The sequence below is a fragment of the Ammodytes marinus genome (assembly GCF_949987685.1).
Source record: "Ammodytes marinus genome assembly, chromosome: 23".
Lineage (NCBI taxonomy): Eukaryota > Metazoa > Chordata > Actinopteri > Uranoscopiformes > Ammodytidae > Ammodytes > Ammodytes marinus.
Window position 1 is genome coordinate 5,927,942 of NC_137227.1, and position 19,064 is coordinate 5,947,005.

The 19,064-nt window shown below is 40.3% G+C and overlaps 2 protein-coding genes across 2 annotated transcripts; both read left to right on the forward strand.

Moving 5' to 3' along the window:
- Positions 1-4,853: 4,853 nt before the first annotated feature.
- LOC307268883 (E3 ubiquitin-protein ligase TRIM39-like) lies at positions 4,854-7,733 on the forward strand (the record flags this gene model as incomplete). Its single annotated transcript, XM_080051671.1, has 7 exons — positions 4,854-5,423; positions 5,526-5,621; positions 5,813-6,046; positions 6,241-6,388; positions 6,525-6,551; positions 7,045-7,190; positions 7,311-7,733. 7 exons carry the CDS (start codon positions 4,854-4,856, stop codon positions 7,731-7,733), a joined length of 1,644 nt encoding a protein of 547 aa, XP_079907797.1.
- A 1,719-nt stretch (positions 7,734-9,452) lies between these two features.
- rpgrip1 (RPGR interacting protein 1) lies at positions 9,453-18,700 on the forward strand (the record flags this gene model as incomplete). Its single annotated transcript, XM_080052416.1, has 29 exons — positions 9,453-9,540; positions 9,907-9,960; positions 10,125-10,242; positions 10,381-10,586; positions 10,692-10,794; positions 11,254-11,394; positions 11,662-11,767; positions 11,869-11,892; positions 11,979-12,125; positions 12,234-12,307; positions 12,636-12,862; positions 13,014-13,120; positions 13,251-13,301; positions 13,394-13,573; positions 13,678-13,795; positions 13,941-14,104; positions 14,197-14,542; positions 14,755-14,903; positions 15,033-15,265; positions 15,487-15,602; positions 15,933-16,117; positions 16,522-16,703; positions 16,856-16,922; positions 17,060-17,111; positions 17,301-17,395; positions 17,600-17,789; positions 17,871-17,955; positions 18,086-18,213; positions 18,471-18,700. The coding sequence occupies 29 exons, from the start codon at positions 9,453-9,455 to the stop codon at positions 18,698-18,700; spliced, it is 3,966 nt and encodes a 1,321-aa protein (XP_079908542.1).
- Between the last annotated feature and the right edge of the window lie 364 nt (positions 18,701-19,064).

The following is a 19,064-nucleotide window of genomic DNA, read 5'->3' on the forward strand; positions in this document are numbered from 1 at the left end:
GACCATCCTTAAATACCATATCGAGCATTAATATTTTTTTAGAAAAAACATAATTTGTAGATTAGTTATTCCTTTCTCTTTTTCCATTCTCAGCTCCTACAAACACAGAGAGCTTCACATCAACAGGACAAACTGAAACCAGTATCACTTTGCAGTGGAATAAAGTGAACAATGTCAGCTTTATTCTCCAGTTTAATGGTACAGAGATCAACATCACTGCACCAGATGGAGATGGACCAGTAACTCACACAGTCTCATCTCTCACTGCTGGAACTAAATACTCATTGACTCTCTTTTCTGTGTTTGAGAACGTCAGAAGCAGTGGAGTAAACGTCACAGCAGTCACTGGTAAGAAATGTCACTTCATTTCTAAGTAATGTATCTTTTAACTTGGCACTTATTTTAATTTGATTGCATGAGTGTAAAACTAAAATATATTTGCTGTGTTAAATTTTCCCTTTAAAAACACACAAAATTGGAATATTTTTTCAACCCTGAGACAAAATAGACAATCTTTAACAACCATATCGAGCATTAATATTTTTTTAGAAATAACATCCTTTGTAGATTAGTCAATTCCCTTCACTCTTTCTATTCTCAGCTCCTACAAACACAGAAAGCTTCACATCAATAGGACAAACTGAGACCAGTATCATTCTACAGTGGAATAAAGTGAACAAGAATATCAGCTTTATTCTCCAGCTTAATGGAACAGAGATCAACATCACTGCACCAGATGGAGATGGACCAGTAACTCACACAGTCTCATCTCTCACTGCTGGAAATAAATACACATTTACTATTTTTTCTGTCTTCGAAAATGTCAGAAGCAGTGGATTAAGTGTTACAACAGTCACTGGTAAGACATGTCTTTTAATTCCTAAACACTTTATCATTAGAGATAAATTAACTCTTCACTTTTCTGAAGAAAACTGTAAAATTATTTTATATGATGAATGATTGCTTTTAAAACTGTTCTGACTTTGTATTTTGTTGGAGAAATGTAATCTTTTGTAAATCATATTGTGATTAATATGACTCTAAAGCATGATGACCGGACCTTGACAAAATACTTCTCAGTAATGCAGATTTTTTTTTTTTCATTTTTTACTTTTTCTGTTATTTACAGACATCATTCGTATTTGTTCATGTGGTAATGCATAATGGACAATCTTTAACAGCTGGTTGGAGCATGAATCCTCTTTTTCAGAACATCCTTTGTTGATGAATTCATTTATTTTATCTTATTCCATTCTCAGCTCCTCCAAACACAGAAAGCTTCACATCAACAAGACAAACTGAGACCAGTATTACTTTGCAGTGGAATAAAGTGAACAACAATGTCAGTTTTATTCTCCAGCTTAATGGTACAGAGATCAACATCACTGCACCAGATGGAGATGGACCAGTAACTCACACAGTCTCATCTCTCACTGCTGGAACTAAATACACATTTACTCTCTTTTCTGTGTTTGAGAACGTCAGAAGCAGTGGAGTAAACTTGATTACATTTACTGGTAAGAGGTTTTATTTCATAAATTTTGAATCTAGAATGAATCTAGATATATGAATAAATTATATATTTCACTTCTGAATGGATTTTTCCATGATATTAAATTCTTTTTAGATGTAGTCTACCTGTATATATTTGTTAATTTTAAGGTATGAAGAGTTTGCAGCAACAATGGTTTATATTGAAATAAATGTTGTTAAAAGCTTACTTACTTACAAACAACAGTAGTTTTCCCTGTTACTTTTTAAAAACTTTTCCCATTCATCTTTCAGGTATTTAAGCTTTTGCTATGGGGTTAATTCTGTACTTTTTAAATACTTTATTTTTAAATACTTTATTTTAAACATAAAGCAACTCAAGTGTGATTTCCTTTATTGAGAAATGCATTTATATATTGGACTTTCTGAGATATAACAATATCACAGTTCTTAACAAATTATGAATATATTCTTGTTTCCATGTATCCCATCATCTTGCCAAACCTTTTTTGACTCTACGTACTACAACAAAAGGGCCCCGTAAGTATATCCATTTGTTACCATCATTACATGGTCCAATCCTCAGCTTAGAGGGACAAATTGATAATGTATTCTCGTCAGTTAATTCATTGTACATTTCATCCTTATTAAACTCACTAAATTGATTTGAGTCTGTATTTCTTGTATGTGTTTTATAATGTAGGACTAGTTTGGATCTACTTAAACTCTTGATTAAACAACCTAGTCTGCTTTTCCTCATGTTCATACAAAACTAGAATTTTAAGTTAATTCTTTACAATTTTATAAATGCACAACAGTTAACTTATAGTGCAGAGACATTTCATTTTAAGACTTTTTACCTAATGCTGGGCTCACACTATACGACTTTTCACGCGATTTGACAGTCGCAGACAATCTTCCAATGTCGGACTGAAATCACAGAAGTCGCGCTGGAGTTGTGGCGCGCGCACGTTATCTCAGTCGTTTGGTGTATGGTGGTCTTCTGACCCAATTTCAGCCAGTCTTCTTCCCGTCTTGACGTTCCGACATTATCAAACATGTTTGATATTATCACTAGTCTTAGGGGGTTGGCTCAAGCGAAATGACGTAAACACTGCATGCACCAAGCACGACACAGGAGGAGCGGCATTAGTCGCAACCTGTGTCCGCCTGGTGAGGCACTTATTTCGGATACTTTTTCATAGAAGCCTCGGTGGAGAACCAGGCTGACAGCCGCGCAACCTGAACTCTTCCGTCAAATAGGCTACAGGATTAGGAGTTAAAGTTATTGGGGGATGAGATCAGCAAATAAAGCTAGTCAAATAACTAAAGGAAGTCCCCCTCTCTGTATATTGAATTAACTTGTGTGACTAGTTGTCTTCAGGTGTGAGTTGATTGTCTTTTGATGTAAGAGGGTTTCAGTCTTCGGTCTTTTCAAAGTCTTTTAAAAGTCCTCTAGTGTAAGCCCAGCATAAGTTGTACATTTGACGTGTTTCAGACAGCTAATCAAGGCAATTCATTATTTATATTATATTTATAATTATTACCTAATGTTAGTAAAAGTGGCTGTTTCCTATTCATTATATTGTTTGTCTTCTTTTAATTAACATTCTGTTTTACTGCCAACAGATAATGTTGTTCGATTAAAAATCAGACTAAGATCATCTATTCAGCTGTCAGACTCCGAAATACATAGTATGTTGGCAGAGGTGAGCTTGCCTGATATTCATTTTTTCTTTATGTCATGGCTAGTTTTCACTTTCAGTTAAAAAATCGACACATTTTTGATTGAGTGTTGAAATTGTATATTCCCTTTTTCTGTAAATATAGCTATTGAGACAATATGGATTGTCGCAACAGTCACTGTCCCTGAGGGTTCAACGTGTCGAGAAATGAGACCAGGTATATTGAAGAAAAATGGATCTGCAATACAAATACATTTGTATGCTCACTTCCACCCGCCGCTCTGACCACATCACCCCTGTCCTCCACGACCTCCACTGTCTACCCGTCAAATACCGGATTGATTTCAAAATACTACTCATCACCTTCAAAGCCCTTACCAACCTGGCCCCTCCCTACCTCTCTGACCTTCTCCACCACCATACCCATTGTCTCAGGTCCGCTGATGCCAACCTCCTCCACCCCATCAGGACAAACTAGAGCCTTTGCTGCATCCAACTCCTCCCTCTGGAATGCCCTCCCCAACCACATCCGCAATGCCAACACTCTTTCATCCTTCAAAACAGCCCTCAAAACACACCTTTTCAGCTTGATTTTAACTTTTCAACGTTTTGTTTTGTTTGCTTTGTTTTGTTTTTGCCTTGTTTTTTGTTTCGTATGATTTAGCTGCTATTGTAAAGCGTCTTTGAGCATTTTGAATAGCGCTATATACATTTTATTTATTATTGTCTTGTAGGCTGTTAAGATTTTTCTTTTTACAGTGTGTGAATATGCTTTGTATTTCTCCATCCATTTTAAATAAAAAGCCTTGGAATGGTGAAGTGATGAATGTGACTACGCTTTATTTTTGTTTCTTCAACCAATACAAATCAATTGGGAAAAAACAATACCATTTTAAACACAATACAAAACTAGTCATTTCCCCGACCTAGACATTACTCCTCCCACCATGGAACAATATGGAGGCTGGTAAGCTCTGAAGAAGGAAAAAAAATCCAGAGGGAGTGGTAACGGGGAGGACTTTGACTTCATAACCGCTGTGCTAGAGTTTGACTTTTCAAACTCACGTTTCACTTCCAGCAACAAGGTAAGACCAAGACACAATAACAGATGGTTATGTGGCAGCATTTGATTTAAGAAATACAATAATTCAATAATAATCAACAATGTTTCTGCTTTGTCCTAAGCCAGACGGGTAGGCTGGTATATTGGAAGGACTTATATTTTGATTAGTCCTTAAAGTCTGGTGTGGTGTGCAGTGTGGTACTTTACAACACTTGCAGGATGATGACTGTCGCTGAATAAAAGGGAGAATGCATGTTAGTCTTTGGATTGTAATGGGTGTAACCAATCCATGTTTCAAGCTATGCTTAGCCGTGTGAGTAAGAGGCTGAATCATGACACTATGCAGCTGGACTTTGGCCAGTGGGCAGCTTTGCTTTGTTCAAAGCTAATGATAAGGAAGTTTAGATGTTGCTGGCTCTAATAAAACAAAGAACTAAATACAATGAAGACAAAATCCCTGACAGATTTTGTGGTCTATAATGTGTAATATTTTGAAAGTATCTTAATTTTTGAGGTGGTTTTCAATGTTACCAAATCTCTGTTACTCGATGTAAATGATTAATTTATTTTTTGTAATCAGTTACAACTAATGTTCTGTCTTTTTGTCTAAGGTCATGGCGTTCCCTAGCGTTCTCCTGTCAGAAGTTCAGTTTCAGTGTTGCATCTGTCAGGATGTTTTCTCTGAGCCCGTCTCCATTCCCTGCGGTCACAGCTTCTGCTTCACCTGTATCACATCACACTGGAGAGTCAGCATTGCCATCACCTGTCCCAAATGTCTGACAGTCTTTGAAGGCCGCCCAGAACTTTGTGAAAACAATTTTGCCAAGGAAATGTCAGGGCAAATCCGAGCGAGAAAGCACAACAGCTCCATGTCAACGGAGGGAAAATACATATATTGTGATGTATGCGTGGGAAAGCAAACAAAGGCCCTGAAATCCTGCCTTGTGTGTTTGACCTCATATTGTGAAAGTCACCTGGAGCCACACCTGAGAGTTGCCACCTTGAAGATTCACAAGCTGATTGACCCTGTGGCAATGCTGGAGAGCCGGATTTGTAAAAGGCACCAAAGGCTGCTGGAACTATACTGCAGAAACGACCAGAGCTGTGTGTGTCTTCTGTGTGCCGAGTCCGACCACCGCTGTCACAACACCGTCCCAGTAGAGCGGGAGAGTCAGGAGAGGAAGGTGAGGTCATGCACACCTCATCATCTTTGTTCCATCATCCCATCAAAAACATTGAAAGCCTTTGATTTCAGATTTGGTTTTAAATCCAGTTCTGTTGTTTAGGCTCAAATGAAAAGGATGGAGCCTGATATTCAGCAGATGATCCAGGACAGACGGCAGAAAGTGGAGGAGATAAAACACTCTGTGGAGCTCAGCAAAGTGAGTGAACATAACGTTTTGGAACAGCTTAATTAGATTTTTCAGCCAGTTATCCCTAAATTCGTCCCTTCTAGCAAAGGGAACGCATAAGTTCCTCTTAGCTACCTTAATATGAAAACAGTTTTCTTTCAAACTCTGCACATGCATCATCTAAAAGAATCTCAATCTTTTTTGTTAACCAATGATTTCAGGAAAACTCAAAGAGGGACATATTGGAAAGCAAGGAGGTTTTCTACACTCTGGTTCATTCCATGGAGAGAATCCAGAAAAAGCTGGTGGAGACGATCCAGAGTAAGCAGGCAGTGGCTGAGCAGAGGGCGGAGAGTCTCATCACAGAGCTAGAACAGGAAATCACAGAGCTGGGGAGAAGGAGAAGTGAGCTGGAGCATCTTTTTCACACTGAGGACCATCTCTATCTTCTGCAGGTCAGGAGTTATCTCACTGGAAGATATTTCAAATGTAATGGTCATACAGGTAGAAAATAGATGTGCAAAATTATTCTAAAAATAATTCAAATTGGAGTTTGATAGGTGGTAGAGAGCTTTTCATGTCTCTTATCTTAATTTTCATTTCATTTCATCTCATTCTTCTTCCTTTCTCTCATTTAACTTTTTGCCAGAGGTTTCCAGCACTGACTTCTCCTCCATCTGCTAAAGACTGCTCTGACATCATCGTCCATTCTGACACATGTGTGGGGGCTGTGAGGAGGGCTGTGGACAACCTTCAACAGCAGCTTCAACCAGCTTTGAAAAAGCTTTACATGCAAGGTCACATTTAAAAAGATACTGTACATTATCAATGCCACTAACTTCTGTGAAAAAACAGCAACATACATGTAATGTCATGATCACAGTAAATCCAATAAACCTTGTTTCATTTTTGTATGTTCTGCTTAACTTTTAGAACATGAGAAGATGCAGCAGTACGCAGGTACAGTTGGATGTACATCTTTCCGCATCTGTCACATATCTTTCATCCTGAAAGACTCAATAACATACTGTTTTTTAATTAATGGAACAATCTATTGATTTAGAATTATTTGACTGCTTTGTTCTCAAAAGGCCTATCAAAAATTCCAAGAGCTCAAAGTTAAGTCTTAAAATGTTTTTGGGGGTATTTTTGGGGTTAATTGTTTACTAAAATCTTGCTGGTATTTTCTGACAATCGTTTTAGCTATCTGATTAGTTTGATTGATTTATTTGCTTACAGTATAAGCCATAAAAGTGGCATGCCAACCTACAAAACACAAAATATCCAAGCACAATCTGTATCTGCAAGTTTACCAAGTGGGGGACCTTTGTATGATGACAATGTATACCACAGGATACTTTCAAATTCTAAGTTGCATGAGACAGAAACTGTGATTGAGGTTTTTTGTATTTTGTTACAGTACTTTAGTATTTATTTTTTGTCTGTGTACCAGTTGATATTTATCTGGACCCCAGGACAGCCAACCCTTGGCTGGTTGTATCAGAGGATGGAAGACAGGTCTGGGATGGAGATGTTGAACAAAACCTGGAGGATATACCAGAGCGTTTTGATACGGCGCCATGTGCCCTCTCCACCAGGGTAAATAAAGATTTGGTTTGCATTTGTGTATTCCTGTGGGATGTCATGTATTCGTGTTTCACTCTCTGAGAAATGAACAGTTGAACAGTCCCAGTGACCGGAGCCTCTCTTGCTTCACAGTGTTTTACCACAGGGAGGCACTACTGGGAAGTGTACGTTGGAGACAAAACATCGTGGGACTTGGGTGTGGCTCGACAGTCTGTCAACAGAAAGGGTTTAGTCACACTGAGTCCAGAGGACGGTTATTGGTCTATTTGTTTGAGAAAAGCAAGTGAATACCGGGCATGTGCGGGACAGGCGAAGCTGCTGTGTCTCACTCAGAGCCCGCAGGTTATTGGGGTGTTTTTGGACTACGAGGAAGGGACTGTGTCCTTCTGTGACGCAGAAGCCAAGTCACACATCTATTCCTTTACACAGTTCCAATTTACTGAGGCCATGTTTCCCTTTGTAAACCCAGATATGAGTGACAGTGGCGACAACAAATCACCTCTAATCATTCGCCCTGTCAATGAAGGCGGAGATTTAGATGACATTACAATATGATGGTAATTCATCCAATGTTAATTTTACTGTAACATCAAACTGTTCTCTGTGTTGATATGAACACTTAAACTGAAATTAATCATTCATTAAGAACACATTTACTGAAGTCAAATTTTTTTGCTATCAAAACTCCAAATATGACTTTGAACTGTTGTAGCAAACAATAGTGTGGGTTTTTCTGCCATTAATTAATCCAATATTATGAATGGTCTTTATTTCAAATCACAAATACGGAATTCTGGAATTAAACTGTACATACTGCATTATAAATATCCTACTTGATAAGCCAACTCAATCATTTCTGAAATTGTTTGTACAATCTGCTGTTTGTTTTATACTATAGTAGCCTATGTATAATACATTTCATCATTACTATTTAATAATTCATTTATTATCTAACTACTTTCTCTCATGGATCATACATATTCTGTTTTTGACTTGTCCCCCTCCTTCAATAAAATTTAAACTCTTGTATCTGTTGCATATGCTTATCTCTCTTCCTCTTTTTTTCTTCTTCGCTATGCTCACACCTTCTTAAAAAGGAACACCTTGAGCACATATCCTAGGCCTGCCTCACTCAAATAATAACTATCCTCTGTCATTACAGGCTAACCACAAAACTGACTTCAGACCACGTCTTAGATTTTACAATCTGAAGGTTGCTAATCAGATTAGCACAGGGATGAGATTAGCGACAAAGCAGATGGAGCACTAAAACAGACTTCAGGATGCATCTTGGGAGGAAGCATTATACACACATTGTACACAAACAGGTTTGTCACTGATATCAATGTATGCAGGCAAAGACCCAGTCACTGCAAGTAATCATTTATCACTGCAGAATTCCTGAAAAGAAAGGGAAACATATATGTAAAGAAAGGACAAAAAGAGTTGGGAAAGAAGGAAGGGATAAAAGGGATTACAGCTGAAATGATCCAAGCATAGGGCGGAGTCACGTTGGGAGCCTACATGCTACACTATGCACAAGGCTAAAGCAAGAACACTACACATTTAAATACCAGAGATAGTTTTTGGATGGCCAACCAACAACGGTAAGTCCGATATTTTGTCAGCTCTCACTGTTCATGTATGTTACTGTAGGAAGGAGCATCATAATGTAAACCACTGTCCTACCAGCTGCAGCACTGTAGACATTAAACAGAAAATAATTGTTATTCATTTTGTCTTTAAGTTTTTATCTTCGGTCAATTACTAAATAAAACGGTACAGTGAAGCTAAAATTGTTTGGGAATGAAAGCCTCTTCAGAGTGTGGACAGAGTTTTGAGGTCATGATTTAAGTGAAAAACTAGAAACGGAGACTAAATACAGACCTTTTATGGGAATTGGATTTAAAAGTATATCTGTAGTTGTGTTATGGAGAGTGCTGCTTCATTAAGCTTCGCAGTGTAGTAACTGATAAAGCCAACAGCATTTATCAAAATAACAAAAACTAAGAAATTATTATATAATTATTTTACCTCTACATTCACATTTAAATGTAAAAAGTCATGGTTACAGGATTTCATAATAATTGTTTGGTTTCTCTATTTTGCTGCAGATCTTGTGAACATTTCTTATAAACAGCCTTAAGTCAACATTCCAGTTTGTATCACCAACTGGATGGAGGGCAGTGAAGCAGTGGATATCAATATGACAAGTCTGCTGTTGTGACATGTTAAAGAGCTGTCTGATTGGCTGAGACTGAGTGGAGAGGCGTGATGTCGCCGGTTCAAGATGAGACGGCTGCAGATATCCCAGTCAGAGATGTGGGACTGATGAAGGGAGGACTGATGCCAACTCTCCCAGGTTTGTGTGTACAGTCTTATGCCATTTAATGTGTGCACATTTACTTCCCTTAGCTAAAATCTATGAGTGTTTATGGACACGCCAATGACTCAATTTATAAAGTTATTACAATAAAGACATTAAGATGAAATCCCAAATAATCGTTGGATTGCTCTTTATTCAGTAATAGTAGTCTTAACATGAAAGGTCTTAATTTAGACCTTATAATGGACCATATATGCTGTGCATCACTTTTAGTATCCTAACCTCCATTAATAATATATTTTCTGTTTAGACTGATTACATTGTTTACTTTGGGGTGTCTGTAAATACATACATATATGCAGTCTCAATCTGTCTGTGTCCCCCTCCTGCTGTTTGCCCCAGATACTCGACGTGATGTGAAGCAATGGAAAAAGCATCATGTCATGAAGACAAAAGGTGAAACCACTTTACAAAACACATACTTCAACATTTTCAGACGTTAACAAAAGCATACAAAAGTACCTTTCCTGCTGTCATATCAACCATTCCCTTTTTTCTCCAAGTTTGGATTCATTTAAATATACAAAGAAACGATGTTCTGCTTTCTCTCCCTTCAGTAGATCCTCAGCGCCTGTTTCGGTTTCCCAGAGAGCACCTGGAGGACCTGTGTCTCAGGCTGCAAGAGGAAAACAGTGTGCTAAGACAACACACACGTACACAGGAGCAGCGGCTACGCAGGTTACAAACATTACCAACGAAATTTACCTGAACACTCACATACCCTAATGACTGTACCAGACATTTGAGCAGAATGGGGCTCAGCAACGTGGCAAGCCCCCCAATATGGCTGATACAACTTCCTTCTCTTTGCCTCAGGATTTCCACCAGACTGATGCGTCTTCGTCAGGCCCGTCCCGGGTCCACTGGTGTGAAGGAGAGGGACATGGAGGACACCTTACATGAGTTGGAAGCCCGTGTGGATATGCTGGAGAGCCAGAAAGCGGTGCTGCAGAACAAACTCAGCCTGGCCAAGCAGCACATTATGGACCTTGGTGGACGCACACCATACAGGTTCAGTAAAGGTATGTGTGTCGTGGAAAAAATATATCACCTGAATTGAGGCCAAGGTGACCACTGCATTGTCCTCCGTCTCTCATCTTCCTCCATCTCTCTCTTCTTCTTGTCAGGTAAAGGTATGGAAATGGAGGGCGGAGTCAGGAGAGCAGCCCAGACTGCCCCGGCCCGCTACGGCCACATGTTAGAAGACACCAGGGCCGAGATGGACAGATTGTAAGTGTGAGATGTAAAGAACATTGAGTACTTGCTTTCAACTATACAGATACACTCTGCTCAGGTCTGCGAGTGAACAGCTGCCCCAGATGTATAGAATAGCTCTGTGGAATGTTGTTTCTTTTCTTTATACTGTATCAACAGTTGTTTACATAACCCTCTGACTGTTTTTCACATGTGCACACTCCGCTCTGGACAACTACTATCTACAAATGATGGTTAAAAAATTAAAGAAAAGCATACAGGGTTTCTGCAGGATATTAGGAATATGCAAAAAATCATCCCTGATCAGAGTGCATTATAATTGGCTAAATAAATCATGTTGGGAAACTGTGGGAAGCAAGTGAGTCTTTTGTCCTGTTTCTATCTCTGTTTTGCCTTCTTTACTTCCATTTCTTATTCTCTTTTCCATCCCTCCTGCATGCTGACCCACCCCTCCATTCTCTAATCCCTCCACAGAAGGTCCAGTATGACTGAGCAGCTGAGGGTTGGAGAGCTGGAGCTGACTGCCCAGGCGCTCAGAGACACTCTGAGAGACAAAGAGAGAGAGTTTGAGGGAACTGTGAGAGAGATAAGGAAGCAGCAGGCTGACAGCCACAGGTGATATTTCACATGCTACTGCAAAAGGTGGAAGAGTGCACTGCATGTTTTGTTAAGGGTATATTTTAAAATCTGTTCATTTGTTTTTATTAAATACATAGGCCTACCAGTTAAGTTTTTTCAGACCTTAGGTAACATAATAAGTAAACTATCTGTAATAATAATGTGTTCCTACACAAAGAGGACATTGTAATGCTACAACAGCTTGTGCAACCACCATGTCAACAAAAATACAAATTGCATTGTAACATCTTATCTCTCTGTCAGAATCACTATTAGAGAGAACGTGGACGTGATCCGTCTACAAAAGCAGCTTTCGGACAAGGGCACGGCCCTGAGAGTCACCCAGGAGAAGTTCAACGACCTCCAAGAGGTTCGATTAAGCATAATAATGCAGGTTCAGTACTTGAGTCCACTTGGTCCACAAAAGATACATATCTTGATTTTCTTTTTGTCCCTCTTCCTTTCTTCCAGACTTATGAGAATCAGCTGGAGGAGGTGAGTCTCTAATGAATACTTCAAACCAGTTTTCTTCCTAATAAGTGAATCAGTGCTCATATTAACTTTGAGTGTGGTCACTCCAGAGTCAGAGGTTGCTGAGGGAAAGCCAGGCGGCTCTGCTGGAGAAAGTGGAGGAGCTGGCTGAGCAGTTGAAGCAGGAGAGACAGAGAACCCTGGCACTGGAGGGACAACTCACCACCTCTACCATGTGTGTACAGACCCTGGACAAGGTACTGCATCGCTCTCTGCATGTGTAAATCTAGACTGGACATGATGGAACGCAATGTCAATTTCTTTTAAAGTTTTTTTTTTTAAGGATTGAAGTATTTCTCTTTCAGCTGCAGGAGAGGATAGCAGACTTGGAGGGAGAGAGGGATCTTATTAAAGAAAACTATGACACTTTACTAGAGAGGTAAGAGTTGACAAGCGACCTGGAGTTCCTAGAAAAGTGCTAAATAAATACAAGTTATTATTATTATTATTACTACTATTATTATTATTGTTATTATTATTATTATTATTATTATTATTATTATTATTATTATTATTATTATTATTATTATTATTATTATTATTATTATTATCTTCTAAGCCCTGCAAAACAATCTCTAAGATCTAATGCAGCATCTTATCCAGGAGGGAAGGATGAGACCTTTGCTTTTTCTAGAAATTGTTGAAAAGTTGCTGTGCAAAGGCAGCAGAAACATGACTTTAAGCAAGACATATGTTTTTTTTCCTAGCACCTTATCCCTGCAAAGCAACCCTGACGGCCATGTGGAAATACACACAGAGGTGGAGGAGGAGAGGGAGAAAGAGAAAGAGGGAGAAAACGTCTGCAAGACGGACATCCAGAGACTGGAGGAGATGCTGCAGGCTGAGAAGGAAGGGACAGTCCGTCTGGAGCTGGAGAAGGACAAACTGAGACGAGAGAAGGAGATATTGGAGGAGCAGAGGGAGAGAGACCGAGGTAGGAGTCTCAGCCTAAGGGCACTGCATCTGCTGCAGTTTGACAATGGACAATTAGTTAAAGAAGATACCGCCCACTCTTCAGTAACAAAGTAAAACCCTACAATAATTCCCAGTCACATTTATTCATTTATGTGATCTGGCTTTCCTAGAGTTCTCTTTATTGATGAGAGACAGACGAGAGCATCTGGAAGGAGAGGTTCTCCAGTACAGAGAGCAGGTTTCTGCTCTGCAGCACAGAATGGACTCTGTCACCAAGGTGGGAGACGACGCACTGTATAGTATTCTACTGTTAACACATCAGTATGACGTTTGTTTACATTGTGTAATACACTTTTCAGCACATATCCTGACACAGTTTTCATCATCTCTCTCTTTTTTTCTTGCAGGAGTTTGACATGAGTGTTGAGGAGCTCAGTGAAACTCTGGTGCAGATCAAGGTTTGCACACTTGTTAAATTTCGTTAAGGACTGCTTTGAAAGACAAAATAAAATATTTGAAACCTTTTTGTATGTTTTTCGTCTAACTGTAGGCGTTCAGGATGCAGCAGGAGAGCAGGGCGGGGCTACGTTTCCTCTCAGTCGATGGGAAGGTGGAGGATTCGCCCCGCGAGCTGGCAAACATCCAGGCATCGCATGCTGAGACTGTGCTGGAATTACAGAAAACCAGAAGCCTTCTATTGCTGGAGCACCGTATCAGCAAAGACCTGCAGGTACATACACACACCATACTGTTTTGTCAAATCCTAATCAGGTCCAACAGGCCTGTGATCCCATTTTAACAGAACTTGTCTTCAATGAAACTTTACTTCTCAAGGAAGAGTTGAACACAGTCAACCAGAAGATGGAGAGCGAGAGGGAGGAGAGCAGGAGGAGGATGGCAGAGAAAGACAAACTTTTATCAAAAAGGGCCCTTCAGATCTACACTTTACAAGGTATGAACAACAACACTTATTTCTGTATTAACAACAGAGGCAAGAGTTCAGTAACTTTTCAGCTGTGTGTCACTGAATATGATTATACGATATTGAAAGTGCTCAGAATCCCAAAACTCTTTACTTTTGTATTTGTACTCCACAGCTCAGTTGAAAGAGTTAGCATACAGCCCCAGGAACTACAAACGGACCATGCCAATACAGTACACCTGGCCAGCTGGAGACCAGGAGGTGGTACAGCCCATTGAAGACGACTTGTCTTTTTCTCAACTGAGGGCTGGGGAGTCACTGTTGGAGATCCACCTTAAGGTTTAAAAACACAAAGGCTCTGTACCTAAATTTGTTATTTTTTAATTGAAATTCATTTGAAATCAGTATTGTTGTATTTTTCTCACCTCCAGGGCGCCACCTTCACCCCAGCAGGGCTCCGTACTATGGGCATTATCTGCCCGGGAGTGGACGGAGGTGAAGACGTTGTGACCTTCTGCACCTACGGCCTCTTGGACTTTGAGGTGCATTCCACTCCGCTGGTGTCGGGCAGCCAGCCCAACTACAGCTTCACGTCGCGCTACGCTCTAACAGCCCGAGACCTGGGCCGGCTGGGAGGGCAGGGCTCCAGGGTCAGAGTGGAGCTCCACCAGGCTTTAGGAGGCGTCAGGTTTGTGACACATGGAAGTGGACAGATGTCCCTAATGGGCGCCATGGAAAGAAGAGGAGAGCGCATCAGTGGATGTGTCAATATCACAGGTGAGTTATGTTGTACAAAGAACAATATGTACAGTATACTGACATGCAGTGAATAACGCTATGAAGTTCTTCTATACTTGTAATTTTTCTTTGACATCTTCTTTTGAAATATGAATTAATAACATAGTGCACTTGTTAACAGTGTGTTAACCACCATTCAATTGATAATTAGGATTCCAACCATGACTAAAATCTGTCTGTCTCTGTCCAAGGCTCTGAGGGTGAAATTGTTGGTGTTGTGGATTTCTGGGTGCGCCTGTTTAATCCTGCAGAGCCCATCGACACTGTGGTAGAGAGAGGAGTAGCTATACAGAGGAGCCCCTCGCACATCTTTCTTGGCTGGCAAGATGTTGGTCACGAGGTACAAGACCGTTATTTAATGATAATATTTTGATATCGTTAAAGGTTCAACCAAATTATGAAAAAAAACGTATATTCTCACTTCAATGCAAAATTTGTTTTGAATGACATTTTCCAATGATGTTTGCAGGAGTTACATGACTACGGTGGGGGAATCCCCAATGAGCTGGTGGTAGTGTTGGAACGCTGTGTGGGCCTTAACGCTCGCTGGCCTGGACTTCTTCCTGACGCCTACCTGACGTACAGGTTCTATGACCTGCCGCCTCACGTCTCTCCAACGGTCCAGTGCACCGCTGACCCCGTGTTCAATGACACCGCCAGATACCCACTAGCAGTCACAGCTGATGTGTTGCACTACATGAGGTATGATAGTCTGGATTCTGGTGGGATAAATGCTAGTGATTCAGATTATATTGAAGTGGACATTCACTTCCTTCTTAGAGTAAAGTTGACTCTGAACTTTAAGTATTTGACCAAATATTTGAGTATCCAAAGAATTTCAAAGGAAGATACTGCTTTTGATAATCCCCATCTTTCCCTATCTCTTTAAAATATTGACAACATTCGATTCTGCTTTTCCCCAGGTCCAGCAGTTTGTGGGTGTATGTGTTTGATGACAGCGATGACCATATACCACCAGCCTATCTGGCCAAGACCCCAATACCACTCCTAGCCTTGGCTTCAGGCAGGGAGATCAGAGGTGAGAGAGAGAGACAAGTTCTGAAGCAGATCTGAAGCTATTATTAGAGGAAGTGTTCACTTAATCGAAGATGGAAGCTAACACGACAATTTACAGAAATCCATCATATGGCAAACGTTTCCCAGAACTAGTCCCATGATAGCATTTTCTTTCGTCTTCCCTCTATACCTGCCTAAACAACAGAACTGATCATATTTAGTCCATGATGAGTTAATAGTTTCTGGCTAGAAGATAAACTAATCCCTCTGAAACTTTACTCTTTGTTTTAGACTCCGTATTGTAACATTGTCCAATAAACAGAGCTTTCCCATTTTCTCTCTGCCCTGCCAGGTGACTATGTTCTGAGGGATCCAGCTGGTGGACCTCGGGGCATGGTCAGGGTCATGGTTAAATGGAAGTATCCCTTCCAACCATCGCTGGACACGGTGCTGGGTAGGCATAGGGCACAGGACACAGCAAGGGAAAGCACTGAGAGGGAGGTGTCACCTAAGCCTATAGCCAAGCCCAGAGTGAAGGTGATGTTCTTTATTCTACTGTGTCAAATGGTTTGGGGACTACCAGTAATGCTCTGATAAACTACACATTTATGAACTAATGAAAAACTATGACAACATTAACTCTCTCTCTTAAGTACCTCTAAGGAATGTTCGGTTTGCTAACACTAAGTCATAGGTTGAGTGCATCAAGAAGTCTTTGAAGATCACTATAAATGCCAAAAGCAAGGCATGAAGACACTTGTTGTACTATATCCTTATACCGTTCTTCTCTGGCTTTACCACAGACCCAGTTCCTCGAGCCAAGAGAAACCAAAGAAACTCAGAAAGAGACTAAAGTTTGGGTAAGCACCTACAAAAGCTTTCATAATAATTCAAGCATATAGAACCCTTTTGTTTACCAGTGTATCCATCTGTGTTCACAGCCCCGGCCTCCACCTGTCAAACAGAAAAGCTCACAAAACATACGACCAGAGCAATCCACCTCTGTGAAAACGCGGGCCGCTCGCCAGTCCACAGAGGGGAAGAGATCCACAAAGAGGCCACCTGACATTTACCAGCGCACACCCCATCTGACACCGGAGCCAAGACTGACCACGCCAAGGAAGTAAGGAAAAAAATACTGTTCATTCCCATTACAATTTGGAATCAGGCTAAACATTTAAAATACATATAATGTCTTAAACACTCTATTAGTGTTGTTATAATTTTCCCATCTCAAGATAAATGAAGATAACATATGATTTAATCTCATTTCAGATCTTCAGAGAGAGCGTCACCCGCGACATGGTCAAGGAGAAGCTCTGCCAGCGATGCCAAGACTCAGGTAGGAGCTCACTCTCTCCCTTCTGCTGAAGTCATTTTCAAAGTAAATACTTTTTTTTCTTTAAATGTTATGCAAGGAAAACATTGACATCCATTGAGAACTGGCTGGTGGTGACTGGGCTCATTCCTTCTTTTCAGGATCAGGTTTCAACTGATGAAGATGAGGAGGAAGAGGCGAGGAGTGAAAGTGGTAACTACTATCAATACACATACAATAGGCCTGCACACCTGCTTTTGGTTTCTCACAGGAAAAATCTGTGATCATTTAAACCAATCTACTTTATAACAAAATATACCTGGAACACGACATGAAAATGTAATTTAATTCGCTGATTAAAAAAAAACAGTTCTTCTCATGTTATTTTCTTTAAATACACAGCTGCTGCAGGACACAGTGAAACCCAAGAGTCCTCAGAGTCAAGTTCCACACAAAGCGACATTATCATCATTCCCCCAAAACGGAAAATGAGGAAGGTAGGAAGTAACTGTGTGAGTGAGAGGGACTGAATGTGTGAATGAAATAGAATAGAAGGTAGGGTTAAGCATCACATTGTGCTGTCAGTTTCATTTGTACTTCTGTTGATCTAGTTTTTAAATGAGCAGGCCAGATATTATGATATAGTTTCATCTTCTTCAGTCAAGGTTTGTGAGCCGAACACAATTTATTTTGCGTTTCAGGGAGACAAGCTGAGAGTGGAGATTCTGTCCCTGACGTTTGAACCGTTGGCCCATGTGGCGCTGGACGAGTCTGTGCAGCGTGTCTATGTGGAGTATCGGCTGCTGGGCGTCCCCATGGAGACCACCGAAACACCCATGTCCCTCCGCAAGCCCACAGAGGGAGAGGAGGTTCACTACAACTTCACACGAGGTGAGAGCGGGTGATCTTTGTGGCTCCCTTTGTTTTGCTTATCTATTATAAACCCAAAATGTCTTTGTTTGTCTCTCTCAGTGATTTACGTGGATGGCTCACAGTCAGCTCCACTCAGACAGTATCTTTACACCATGCTGGAGGGCACCGACCCCAACCAGGGAAGGTAAGTGTCATCAGTGTCCTTATACACGTTAAAGTATGCGTGAATAGTACACATCAGTATATCTCTGCAGACCCAAACCAGGAAATGTGTGTCTAAGATGTGTGTATGTATGTCTGTGTGTCCTGGAAAGGTTAAAGTTCACGGTAGTCAGTGAGCCCATGGACGATGACGAGGAGTGTTTGGACGTCGGGAACGCTTTTCTGGACCTAAAGGAACTGCTCCTCACAGGAAATGATGTCACTGAGCAACAGATTGACAGTAGGTTATGGAGTGGTTTTATGCATTTTCTGTTGAGTTTTTGATCCAAAAAATAAATTTGAAATAGTTTCTGTGGGTTGTATTGATTCTAAGTGAGAACTCATAATAATGCTGCATAGTAAACTATTTACATGCTGAAAATACCTGGTACCATAGCAAGTGTAGGAAAAAATAGCAATTTAGGCAAGGATCTTCAATAATGTGTCAAATTGAGTTTTCTCACAGTCTGTCTGGCCATGCGTCTCTGTTTCCTCCAGTCGTCAGTGTGGATGAAAACAAGGAGGTGATAGGAAATCTCAAAGTGTCCCTGGAAGCAGCGAAAGCTCTGACTGGGATTTACTGGGAGTTTCACCAGGAAAGCCAGACCAAGAAAGAAGTCGGGACGGATGAAGAGGAGGAAGAGAGAGAAGAGAAGGAGCGAGAGGAAGAGAAGAAAAAAGCAGAGATACAAGTGATAGATTATGATGATGACAGTGACTTCTTCTGAAAGCAATAAGTATGAAAAAAGAGAGGTCATTCTCACATTCAAGCACACAGAGGAGATATTTCCTCAACTTCCTCATGTACAAAAGTGTTGAAATAAAAAGTCATTTTTTGAAAAGCAGTTGAAGATGTTTCTTGAAGTTCTTTTGTGGAATCTATAAGCTTGATACCCTTAGTTTAACCAGTACTATTTTTATTGTATATCTTAATGAAGATATATATCTTAGTAGGCCTACAGTATACAAAACATTTTCCTTGGGTATCGTTTATTTCCCCACAAAACTGGATATAGGCCTATTGTTTTTTCAAAAATTCCTAACTTCTCCTAAAAAGAGGGTTGAAGTACAAGACTGACAGAGCGGAGTTAA